Here is a 12,935-nt window from a genome sequence, read left to right on the forward strand (position 1 = left end):
CCCCTGTATAGCTCAGGTCTCTCGCTGGTGTCTGAGGGCAGGTGTCAGTATACCATGATGGTGTCGCCAGCGCTAGTGACCCGCGTCTGATTGGATGGCTGTGAACGCAGCGCTGACAGGTGCTTCCTGCATTTCATGCATGACGGTTCTGTGTGAGTGTTTCAGTCATTAGGGGTCACTCGCAGCTCAGCGATCAGGTAAAAAAATGGCAAAACTGCGCATGTGTATGCACCGCAATGCGCAGGCGCGTCGCACGGGTACAAAGCGGTTCGTTGCTGTGTGATGGATTTAGCGAAGAATCCATTCGCACAGCCGATTGCAAGGAGATTGACAGGAAGAGGGCGTTTGTGGGTGTCAACTGACCGGTTTCTGGGAGTGGTAGGGAAAACGCAGGCGTGTCCAGGGCGGGTGTCTGACGTCAATTCCGGTCCCGGACAGGCCGAAGTGATCGCAGCGGCTGAGTAATTCCAGAGCTACTCAGAAACTGCACAAAATATTTTTGCTGCGCTCGGCTGCACAGGCGTTCGCACTCCTGCAAAGCGAAAAAACACTCTCCTGTGGGCGGCGACTATGCGTTTGCACGGCTGCTAAAAGTAGCTAGCGAGCGATCAACTCGGAATGACCACCATTATACGCAGGACAGAGCTTTATCAGAGATATCACAGAGTGTTTCCACGTTTTAATGATGTATAATAGCGAATGCATATTGTGCGAGCAAATCACGGTTAGAGATACGGGTGCGTATGATGTATGTCTGGAGTAACCGCACGTTACTGGTGCCGGCCAGTGCACGTCCTGCAGCAGTTGCAGCTTCCTGAATTTGTTTATTTTGCACCTTTGTTTAGAGCGTAATTACAGCCAACTCATTATCAGACATACTACGGCCCAGATTTATCAAGCCTTGGAGAGCGTTACATTGCGCCGAGACAAAGCACCAGCCAATCAGCTTCTAACTGTCATTTTGAAAACACAGCCTGTAACTTGACAGTTAGGAGCTGATTGGCTGGTACTTTATCACCCTGCTATTTATCACTTGATAAATCTGGGCCTTTGTATTTTCTTTTCCACCACTGAGCGCTATGGTTACCCCTCACCTACAGGAGGCACGAGGTGCAGACAGCAGTATACCTGGAGTGACGGCAGAGACCTCGCTGAGTGGGTGGGTTACTATACATCTCATTACTGATTTATACTATAATGACTGCATTTGTGGCTCAGACTATTGCAGACACAGTTGGTTATTTAGGTCGCATCATTAGTCGCTGCGCCGGCAGGAGGCATCCACAGATTCTGCGATTAAGATCTAATTGCAGCGCAATCGTGATTAGAGCGTGATCGCAGTGGGTGGGTAGCATGCAAAAAAAAGGATTGCAAATTCTGCTAAAAAGCGTAATCTGCAATCCTTACTGAATAGGGTCCCAGTACTCACACCGCAGCCTAGGGACAGCCGGCAGAAAGCATTAACAAATACTACAGTAACTGTGGTCAGTGACAGACAGTGGTTGCCATGAGCAGCTTCTCCACTGGCTCACTTCTCCACTTTTATCACTACTTAGTACATATCCCCCTAAGTCATATATCACAGACAGCCTTAGCGCAAACCCCCGCCCCCCTACACTGCCTGTACCAGACGTGCTCAGGGCTATAATTCCCGTGTGTCAGACCCCATCCATATAGCGCACAGAACTCACCCATGGCGAGGAAGGAGTCAGCGCCTGATTATGGGGAGGACGCAAACAGGCGCCCGTCTACTACAGACTCCCCTGGTGCACATCCATGCAGCCGAAAGTGCAAGAACTGAGACGCCGCCATAGCTCGCACCCTCAGAGCTTGCACCAGTCCTTCGGCAGGTGCAGAGTCTGCGTCTGAGTATGGCGCCAAGCGTCTGTACGCAGCTACTTTCACTGACACGCCCAAAGACGGGCCGTCTCCACGTGCTAAGACCCCTCTCTGCCACTGCCAGGGATGGACTAGGGCTGTATTACAGCCCTGGCATTGATGTGAAGACACATGTTGTAGAAAGGGGGCGCGGTCACAGCTCATGGGGGCGTGGCCTCACTGCACACCCCACGTATATCTCTGTATGCTGGGCGGCCGAGCAGAGCGCCGTCTCTCTGTGTGGCTGTCCCATCAGTCCATGGGCCCTTCTGGCATTTGCCAGATGGGCCGTCGGCCCTGGTCACCTCCCAGGAACACTTCTTGGCACATGAAATTGCAGCTGCCACTCTGTGCGGACACAATTGGGACACGTGCAGTAGCAACAAATTGCTCAAGTATGTGCCGCATCAGCAGTGCGTCCACCTGTGCGTCAGGCCCATGGGGGCATATGTAACAGGGTCCGAGTTTGCCAGAGTTGCGGAATGCTGGATGATCTGGGATGTTTTTTAAAGTGGCAATCATTTACAGGGCATGATTTGGGCTTTTAAATTTACTTTAGTGGAACTATATAGAGAATAAAACATGCATCAGTGCCGCCAACGTTTCAGCCTCACTCAGGAGCTTCATCAGACGGGAGCCGTCACCCTGATGTCTTCTCTTGTTTTGCAGGTATCGGAGGTGGCCCAGGAGGAGCGATGGCAAGTAACAGGACAGTCATCCAGCAGCTCTTTCACGCCCCCGTATGTGCGGACTGGAACTCGTACATGGAGCGGGGACCGTACCACCTGGCCTGTATCGTTCTCTTGCTGGCCCACATGGGTGGCAGTGGTGTCAAGGGCTGTATCTACATCTTCGCGCTGATGGCCCTCTCCTTCCTGTGTATGACCCTGTGGGGCTGGCTGTTTGCCTGTGGCGTGGACATAGTCACCTGGAACATGCTGCTGCTGGCGGTCTGCCTGGCACAGGTCACACACCTGCTCTGCCGACTGCGCAGGGAATCTTACGGCGAGGACTACGACCTTCTGTATCGCACCGTCTACCGACCTCTACAGGTTCCGTTACATGTCTTCAAGGAGATTGCTCACTGCAGCGGGATGGAGGTCCAGGCTCTGACCGCCGACCAGAACTACGCACTGGAGGGGAAGACCCCCATAGACCGCCTGTCTCTGCTCATCTCTGGGAGGTGGGTGCTGCTTACACAGGGTGGCGGCTGGTGGGGCGTTCTTTTCAATAGCGCATAAGATTCTGGGCCCACTTGTAGTGCGCCACGGATGGGTGATACACTGCATAGGAGTACGTGGCCCTCGGATCTCGGTGTATGGGCGGCTCTATGGTGAACACAAAGATACACAGGGTGGGGGGTATTCATAATCATATACTGACTAAATTGTCCATATGTGAGATAGTATGTAACATTTCACTGTTGCACTACTTCCTTTATTTTCTATATACTGACCTCTCTAGTGATCTGCAGACCATTGCCCTGTCCCATCTACCCCCGACAGAGACATAGTGATATATTCTGCAGATTATTACATTACTGACCTCTCTAGTGATCTGCAGAACATTGCTCTATCCCATCTACAGGGCTGGATTCAGTGGGGGGCGAGCGGGGCGAACGCCCCCCTAACATAGTTATAAACATTAACCCGGACCAAGTGATTATGACTGTCCGGTAGCTCTTTCTCCATCACGGTGTCCCAGCCCGTCCTTGCAGGAGAAGTGCCTGTTGGCCGCCCAATCGCACGGCTCATCTGCACATTCGCAGACCGAGCAGTACGTGGACTGCCAGAATAAATCTGTGTCCTGCCAGTAGTGCTTCCCAGCCAGGGACAGGTACTACACCACTGCATTGTCAGCACCGGCAGTGCCAAAGGGCACACCGTCCACACTGCCAGGCTCAGCCTGCGATCATCACCGGCAGCAGCAGTAGCAGCCTCCTCCGTGCCCGGAAGCTCACACCGACATGATTGAGATAGATATATATATATATATATATATATATATATATATATGGGAGGAGTCACTACTAGGAGGGGGAGGGGTCAGGGTTAATTTTGAAACCTCCACCCCTATAAGAAACATCTAGATCCGCCCCAGCCCATCTACCCCCTGGCAGATACATAGTGATATATCCTGCAGATTATTACATTACTGACATCTCTAGAGCTCTGCAGAACATTGCACTGTCCCATCTACCCCCTGACGGATAGTGTTGTATTCTGCAGACTACTGCATTACTGACCTCTCTAGTGATCTGCAGAGCATTGCTCTGTTACATCTACCCCCTGACAGATACATATTAATATATTCTGCAGATTATCACATAACCGGCCCCCACTAGTGCTCTGCAGATCATTGCTCTGTTCTACAGTATCTACCACTTTCTATCTACTCCTCATTTCTATCCACTGTATGATGTACTATATATATATATATATATATATATATAGTGTCGGACTGGGGCAAAAAGGCACACCGGGGGATTGCAGCAGTAGGGGCCCATGCTTAGGGGTGTGACCAGCATCCAGAGGGGGTGTGGCTAGCCAACAGTGAAGCTTGGCTAACCATTAGAGAGTGTATGGTCTGGGCCCCTTTATAAATATATTCACTGCATAATAAATTTACCAGATTAATGCACTGTATAAAATACACCATAGTCCTGTGCAACAATATAATGTAACATATGTAAAATGTATAATTCAAGTGCATAATCTGGAACTCGATCCCTAAATGAGGGAGTGGGTCCCACAGGCTGTGGGGCCCACCAGGGGTTGCCCCTGTGGGCCAGTCCGACCCTGTATATATATATATATATTCATTATATCTGTGGTAGAACAGTGGGCCTGATTTATGTTGTTTGTAAGTAAAGCAAATTAGCTCACAACTGGACAATGCCATGCTGCACTGCAGGGGGGGCAGATGTAACATGTGCAGAGAGAGTTAGATTTGGGTGGGGTGTGTTCAAACTGAAATCTAAATTGCAGTGTACAAATAAAGCAGCCAGTATTTACCCTGCACAGAAACAAAATAACCCACCCAAATCTAACGCTCTCTGCACATGTTACATCTGCCCCGCTTGCAGTGCACATGGTTTTGTCCAGTTGTCAGCTTTTTGGCTTTGCTAACAGACTTGTATCAGGCCCAGTAACCGCATAGATTTCTGATTCTGGAATTTCTGAGGGGTAAGTTTCCGTTCCCGCTGACCTGGGCCTTTGTTTCTGTATTAGGGTGATTGTGAGTCTGGACGGCCAGTTCCTGCATTACATTTTTCCCTATCAGTTCCTGGACTCTCCGGAGTGGGAATCTCTGCGGCCCTCAGAAGAAGGAACTTTCCAGGTGAGTGTTATGATTTCACAACAATGACCGGCAGCTGAAAAGCAGGAATATACACTGGAGTAGCAGGAACAATACCAGGATGCTTTATTCCACATAACACTGTATATTGCAAAGATTCCACATGCAACATATAATAGGTAACATATAACATGCAACATATAACAGGTAACATATAACATGCAACATATAACAGGTAATATACAACATGCTACATATAACTGGTAACATATAACAAGTAACATATAACAGGTAACATACAACAAGTAACTCGCTGATACAACCACAGGGTAAATGCTGAAGCAGGTAACATCACAAGCAGGGACAATATTGCAGTATAGGAAACAGTCTGCAGAGTCTTAATTCAGGCTGGATACAGACAAGGCAATGGCAGGGTGTTGAGGACTCATCAGGACTGGGCAGGACAGGGTCTTCAGGACTGGGCAGGACAGGGTCTCCAGGACTGGGCAGGACAGGGTCTCCAGGGCACAGGAGGACAGGGTCTTCAGTACTCGGCAGGACAGGGTCTTCACACACACACACACACACACACACACACACACACACACACACACACACACACACACACCCCACACCACACCACACCACACACTTTAACAGAGTAATGATACATTAGTACATTACTACTTATTTATCTCGTTTACTGTATAAGAATTAATAAAGCCCCTATAAAAATAAAAACAGTAATGCCCCTATTACAGTTATTTGGAAAATATTTTGCTCCTTTAGTAGTTATAAATCTCCATATTGTAGGAATGAACAAGTAGCGTCCCTATTTTTGCTTAAAATACACCCCCAGCACCTCTCTCCTGCCTGTGCCACGCCCCAGGTATCTTCTTCCTGCTCGTGCCATGCCCCAAGCACCTCTGTCCTGCCTGTGCCACGCCCCCAGCACCTTCCTCCACTTGTGCCACGTCCCCAGCACCTCTCTCCTGCCTGTGCCCCACCCCAGCACCTTCCTCCTCCTTGTGCCACGCCCCCAGCACCTCTCTCCTGCCTGTGCCACGCCCCCAGTATCTTCTTCCTGCACGTGCCATGCCCCAAGCACCTCTGTCCTGCCTGTGCCACACCCCCAGCACCGCTCTCCTGCCTGTGCCCACCTTAGCACCTTCCTCCTGCCTGTGCCACACCCATAGCACCTTCCTTCTCCTTGTGCCACGCACCCAGCACCTCTCTCCTGCCTGTGCCACGCCCCCAGTATCTTCTTCCTGCCTGTGCCATGCCCCAAGCACCTCTGTCCTGCCTGTGCCACACCCCCAGCACCTCTCTCCTGCCTGTGCCCCACCCTAGTACCTTCCTCCTGCCTGTGCCATGCCCCCAGTATCTTCCTCCTGCCTGTGCCACGCCCCCAGCACCTTCCTCCTTCCTGTGCCATGCCCCCAGCACCTCTCTCCTGTCTGTGCCCCACTCCCAGCACCTCTCCTGCCTGTGCCACACCCCCAGCACCTCTCTCCTGTCTATGCCATGCCCCCAGCACCTCTCTCCTGCCTGTGCCCTACTCCCAACACCTCTCCTGCCTGTATGCCCCCAGTACCTCTCTCAGGGCTGTGCCATGCCTCCAGCACCTTCCACCAGCCTGTGCCATGCCCCCAGCTCCTCTCTCCTACCTGTGCCATGCCCCCAGCACCTTCCTCCTGCCTGTGCCACGCCCCCGCGCACCTCTCTCCTACCTGTGCCACGCCCCCAGCACCTTCCTCCTGCCTGTGCCACGCCCCCAGCACCTTCCTCCTGCCTGTGCCACGCCCCCGCGCACCTCTCTCCTGCCTGTGCCACGCCCCCGCGCACCTCTCTCCTGCCTGTGCCACACCCCTCAGCTCCTCTCTCCTACCTGTGCCATGCCCCCAGCACCTTCCTCCTACCTGTGCCACGCCCGCCGCTCACCTCTCTCCTATCTGTGCCACGCCCCCAGCACCTTCCTCCTGCCTGTGCCACGCCCCCAGCACCTTCCTCCTGCCTGTGCCACGCCCCCGCGCACCTCTCTCCTACCTGTGCCATGCCCCTCAGCACCTATCTCCTGCCTGTGCCACGCCCCTCAGCACCTATCTCCTGCCTGTGCCACACCCCCAGCACCTCTCTCCTGCCTGTGCCACGCCGCTCAGCACCTCTCTCCTGCCTGTGCCACACCCCCAGCACCTCTCTCCTGCCTGTGCCCTACTCCCAACACCTCTCCTGCCTGTATTCCCCCAGTACCTCTCTCAGGGCTGTGCCATGCCTCCAGCACCTTCCACCAGCCTGTGCCATGCCCCCAGCTCCTCTCTCCTACCTGTGCCATGCCCCCAGCACCTTCCTCCTGCCTGTGCCACGCCCACCGAGCACCTCTCTCCTACCTGTGCCACGCCCCCAGCACCTTCCTCCTGCCTGTGCCACGACCCCGCGCACCTCTCTCCTGCCTGTGCCATGCCCCTCAGCACCTATCTCCTGCCTGTGCCACGCCCCTCAGCACCTATCTCCTGCCTGTGCCACGCCCCTCAGCACCTATCTCCTGCCTGTGCCACACCCCCAGCACCTCTCTCCTGCCTGTGCCACACCCCTCAGCACCTCTCTCCTGCCTGTGCCACACCCCCAGCACCTCTCTCCTGCCTGTGCCACACCCCTCAGCACCTCTCTCCTGCCTGTGCCACACCCCTCAGCACCTCTCTCCTGCCTGTGCCACGCCCCTCAGCACCTATCTCCTGCCTGTGCCACACCCCCAGCACCTCTCTCCTGCCTGTGCCACACCCCTCAGCACCTCTCTCCTGCCTGTGCCACACCCCTCAGCACCTCTCTCCTGCCTGTGCCACACCCCCAGCACCTCTCTCCTGCCTGTGCCACACCCCTCAGCACCTCTCTCCTGCCTGTGCCACACCCCCAGCACCTCTCTCCTGCCTGTGCCATGCCTCAAGCACCTTTCTCCTGCCTGCTCCACGCCCCCCCACACCTGACAGCTGAATGACCCTCTCTCCAAGGCAAGAGCCATAAAGTTGGCACCTATGTACCACACATATAATATTACCATTTTGGGCAAAGAACAGCCCATTTGTAAGTTAACTCCTCCCCTCTTTAGGGTTCACAATCTTGCCGGGACTGTTGGGATGATTCTTTCAGGTACAAGTGACATCCCAGGAGCCTCATGATACTTGTGAACTGGCGGGTTGTATTGTCATGAATATGTGGCCCACAATAGGGCGTCCTTCTGGGTGTATGTGACGGGATTACTTGGCTGCAATCATGTTCAAGTATCAGGAAACCTACATGTGACTGTGAGTGCCAGTTATCAATACACTCAGGCAGCTCCTACAGGGTCAGCCAATGAGGACGAGCCGGCAATTCCAGTACACGCCCCCGAGGACCCTTCATTGCTTGTCTGAGCATGTGCGAAGGGAGGGGATGGGTTCATGTACAGAGAAGACCCTTTGGGACTCATTGTGCATGTACACAACCCCATATATGTTTAGAAGAGCAAAGCTGGGGTCCTCAGGGGGGTGAGCCAGGGTGGCCACCCACCCAGCAAATGCCCCTTGAAGAGTTCCGGTAACAGTGCCTGCCACGGTGCTGAGAGTTGTAGTGCATCCCGGTGTGTTCTTGGCCTTATCATCCTGTCTCCCCACAGGTCACACTGACAGCGGAGACGGACAGCACCTACATCAGCTGGCCCCGGAAGAAGCTCTACCTCCTCCTGGCACGGGAGAAGTACATCTCCCGCCTCTTCTCAGCGCTTCTCGGCTACGACATCTGCCAGAAGCTCTACGCCCTCAACGACAAGCTCTTTGCCAAGTTCGGCCTCCGCTTCGACATCCGTCTCCCCAGCCTCTACCACGTGCTGGGCCCGTCCTCAGAGTCCGCAGGGCACCTCATAGGACCAGTCGCTGAGCCCCTGGCCTCACTCCTTCCACTGGATCCTCCACCCCTGCAGAAGGCAGCTCCGACCCTCCCTCACCAGTCCTTTGCTAACAGAGGCTCTCGCCCCGAGAGTGGCAATCTGGGTGAGGACTCCAGCAGTCTCATACTAGACGACTTTGCTGAGCTTCCTGGTTCCTTTATGGATTATGTGAGCGAGGGGGAGTATATGAAGTGAGAGGGGGCCAGGCAACTGGTATGGGAGGACACTGTAAGTACCACCCTGCCTGCCCATTCTGGGGCAGCGTGTGTGTTTGTAGTGGCTGAGAATGCAGTGGGAATCCGCCTGGCGTTACCACACATCCAATAGGTTACTTACAGCTAGAATCCCCGAGGGACAATTGCCAGAGATCGAACACTATATATTATATTTACATTTGATTGCGGGGGTCAACATTTTTTCCCTATGCATGCCAGACTGCCCGTTGAAGCGCTCAGCAACTCATCAATATGACATCATCACTATGACATCATCAATATGACTCAGGGCATCTCCGTTCCCTTAGCGCAGGGCCCGGCCAACCTGCAGCTCAGCAGCTATTTTGAGACTACAAGTCCCAGCATGCCCTGACACGGTGTTCGCATTCCCTAGTAGCAAAACTGTGGTATGGCATGCTGGGACCTGTAGTTTGACAACAGCTGCTGAGCCGCAGGTCGGCCGGGCCTGCTTCAGTGTATGTGATCTTTTACATGTTTTATATGAATCCAGCAAGATGCACTTTATATATATATATATATATATATATATACACACACAGTATATATATATATATATATATATATATATATATATATATTATTTGTGATAGGAGACACGGTCACGGCTTATATACTGATGTACGTTATTAGAAGCAGATGACATACAGCAAGATAAGGCGGGAAAGGGTAATACGGGGCAGTAATGAGTATAGGGGTAAAGTATTAGAGTAAGAGGCCCTGTAGTCCTATATACCATGTGATCACGGTTCGTCCGCACCAGTGAGAGGCGTCGCCCAGGACACCAGGTGACAGTGCTGCATGATGGCATGGCTGTGTGTATCTGCCCTGGCATGAGGGGCTATTGTGCATGTCGCCAGCAGGGAGACAGAGATGTAGTTATTGGGTGGTGGCGGCTGGTGTGCTTGGTTTGGACTTGCGCTGCATTGTTTCTCTGTGCCTGGTAACATGGGATATTATATATAATTGTCTTCTATAGATAATACTGTCCGCCTCAGTTCCCGCCATCAGCAGCGTTCTGTATCGGTGACCTCAACCCCGTACAGTAACAGTAGCTATATACTGATAATGCTGTACAAGTATACAAGCTTCCCCCACCCGCAGGGTCTCAAGTCACTGGGGCAGAACAGAGCTGAACGCATGCCAGTATTGGGGATGGATCTTGCAGGGATTCGCACTGCGCATGTCCCGGGGGTGAGCGCACACATCTACGGGTGATGGGGAGTCGCATGTAACTCGGTCGCATCTCCACTTGTGGCTGAAGGGTGTAACAGGGCGCTCACACATGGGATAAATTTAGCAAGGGTGTGCCCACGCAAGACCGGGCTGTGCAGTGACGCACATACGTACGGGTGCTCCTGTTTATTATACACAGCTCTTGCACCAAGGTCGGGGCTGGCGCGGCTGCTACGGTAAACACGCTCCTCTCTGCATCCGCCCCATTGTGGCTAGAGACCTCAGTAAAGGCGCCTGGGGAAATCAGCAGCCAATAAGATTTCACCACTCAGCACCAGTGCGCAGATCAGGTCGGGTAGTTCTTGACCACGTTGGTTCCACGCGCCAAACGTGATTGTACCCCTATGTACCATTAAAATCACATTAATTACGATACTGATTATTGAAATGGAAAATTTTCTACTTTTCCATAAATATTCCAGTTCCATCTGGTTCCCGAACAACCAGATCTGTGCAATGCGATCCCGTGGGTGGTCACAATTCCCATCGATTGTAATTGACTGGCGATGATGCAGAATCTAGTCACACGTAACTTGTTGTGGAACTGACGTCTAGTTGTTACCCGCTGCCGGGTGCACCACTAAATAGGGTGTCAGAAGTGTCCCCGTAACATTCATAGTGCGAGTGCTTTTGGGAAACACATAGGGGTGTCTGTGCTGAGCCTGTAGCCGATGGAAGGTGGGTGGATCGGGGGCAGTCTATATATGGGGGGGGGGGGGATATTTAGGGGTCCATTCATGAAGCAGTGAAAAGAGTGGAGAAGTGAGCCTGTGGAGAAGTTGCCCATGGCAACCAATCAGCTGTTCCGTACAATTGTATAGTACGCAAATTATAAATATTACTTCAATGCTGATTGGTTGCCATGGGCAACTTCTCCACTAGACCCCTTAGTATGGCCAACACTACCCCTTTAATTCTGGGCTCCGACAAGGCTTGCTTGAGGACAAACACATGTGGCAGCTCCAAAACGCCAAGCCCTTCATAGCTTGCTGGATGGGGTATTACCACAGTATGCCCTAAACTGCTATGTGACTGGTAAGGGGGGATCCACAGCAGGTATCTCGGCTATAGAATAATAAGACCCATGGAGGGTTGACCGCAAGTTTTCATTTCATAAATTGGCAATCAGTGGGCATCATGGGATTATTTAATGAGCGAGTAGCGCCCTTAGAACTATGGGGTATGGGGGGCGGCATCTTCCTCCCCACATAAGGAATTTGCCACCTTCAGAGACGTTTGCAAAATGCAATACTTTTTGGGGTGTATAAAATAAATGAGCCCTTATCACATGACTGGGGCAATAGGTCCACTGAGAGGTAAGTGCCCTTCCCCCGCCTGTTTATCTGTGCACTAATGTGACCCCTCTGCTTTATCTTCCAGCCTCCACCGTTCTTCAGAAGGGTCACCCGCGGCTCCTGTCATACGGGCGAGCTCCTCTGGCCCCAACTCAAACTCCAGAACTTTAAGGAACAATGCCACCCCTCTGCTCCGAGCACCACCCCACTAGGTGTGAATCCACTCACACGGGCACAATGGCCGGCGTGACACGGCCTTGGGAGAGATGGACGATGCGTGAGCTCAGTCGCTGCTGGCTCCGCCCCATGCGCCGGCACTGCCAGCAGTGGGATCCCACCGCCCTATGCTCTGCACCCTCAGGATGTCTACTCTTTAGAGAAACATTTTGTGGTATAGTTGGCGGTGCCAGCCTAGGGTCACATATTGTCACCTCCGCACATCTTCCTAATACTAAACATTTGTCACAACATCCCATCGCTACGAGGGTCTCTGCGTCACCGCGGGACGCACCGGGCAGCGAGTTCATGTATAGTGTTTTGTTCTCTGTTCACCATTAATACAAGAAACCTCTTTGGATAAGGAAAATAAAGGCGTGTGATTCCATTTATTCCTGTCAATGCCTCAGAGTCATTTGCACAATCACATTATCAGTCTTATTGCATCAAATCCTCATTACAAACTAGGGGGGCTGCTGTCAGAAACGGAGGGTCCGCACCTGTAACAAACAATATAATCTATTCTTTAACCATCAAGCCCGCACCCACCAACACAAGAATATATATTGTTTGTTACAGGTGGACTACAGGTCTCAGCAAGCCTGCTCCTGCATGATGCTACACAGGTAGTCCACTGGTAAACAAAATATTAAAATATCCACAGGACATGTCCGTCAGCTGTGTAGTATCTTAACTAAATAAAAAAAGTCCAAGTTGTCTTCCTATGGTCTCGGTAAAACAACAAACCACAAACGAGCCGGCGGACAGCACTGTACACCGTATACAACGCCTAACTGAAATGACGGCTCACTCGCGGATACTGTCTTTGAAATGAACGGGGGAGCTCTGATTGGCTAAGAG

The 12,935-nt window shown here is 52.3% G+C and overlaps 1 protein-coding gene across 5 annotated transcripts in view; it reads left to right on the forward strand.

The window, feature by feature from the left end:
- The window catches only part of POPDC2 (popeye domain containing 2), a 47,191-nt gene extending 34,725 nt beyond the window's left edge, over positions 1–12,466 (forward strand). For 3 of the 5 annotated variants that reach the window (XM_063956867.1, XM_063956865.1, XM_063956864.1), the window contains exons 2-5: positions 2,548–3,061; positions 5,109–5,217; positions 8,825–9,322; positions 11,944–12,033. In XM_063956867.1, coding sequence (XP_063812937.1) covers positions 2,574–3,061; positions 5,109–5,217; positions 8,825–9,289 — 1,062 coding nt within the window. In that variant the 5' untranslated portion in view covers positions 2,548–2,573 and the 3' untranslated portion in view covers positions 9,290–9,322; positions 11,944–12,033. Of the gene's footprint in view, positions 1–1,134; positions 1,160–2,547; positions 3,062–5,108; positions 5,218–8,824; positions 9,323–11,943 lie in introns of those variants that run through there. The other 2 variants (XM_063956866.1, XM_063956868.1) reach the window with 2 other exon arrangements.
- The last annotated feature ends 469 nt before the right edge of the window (positions 12,467–12,935 follow it).

The sequence above is a fragment of the Pseudophryne corroboree genome, chromosome 2 (genome assembly GCF_028390025.1).
Source record: "Pseudophryne corroboree isolate aPseCor3 chromosome 2, aPseCor3.hap2, whole genome shotgun sequence".
In the NCBI taxonomy this organism is placed as follows: Eukaryota; Metazoa; Chordata; class Amphibia; order Anura; family Myobatrachidae; genus Pseudophryne; species Pseudophryne corroboree.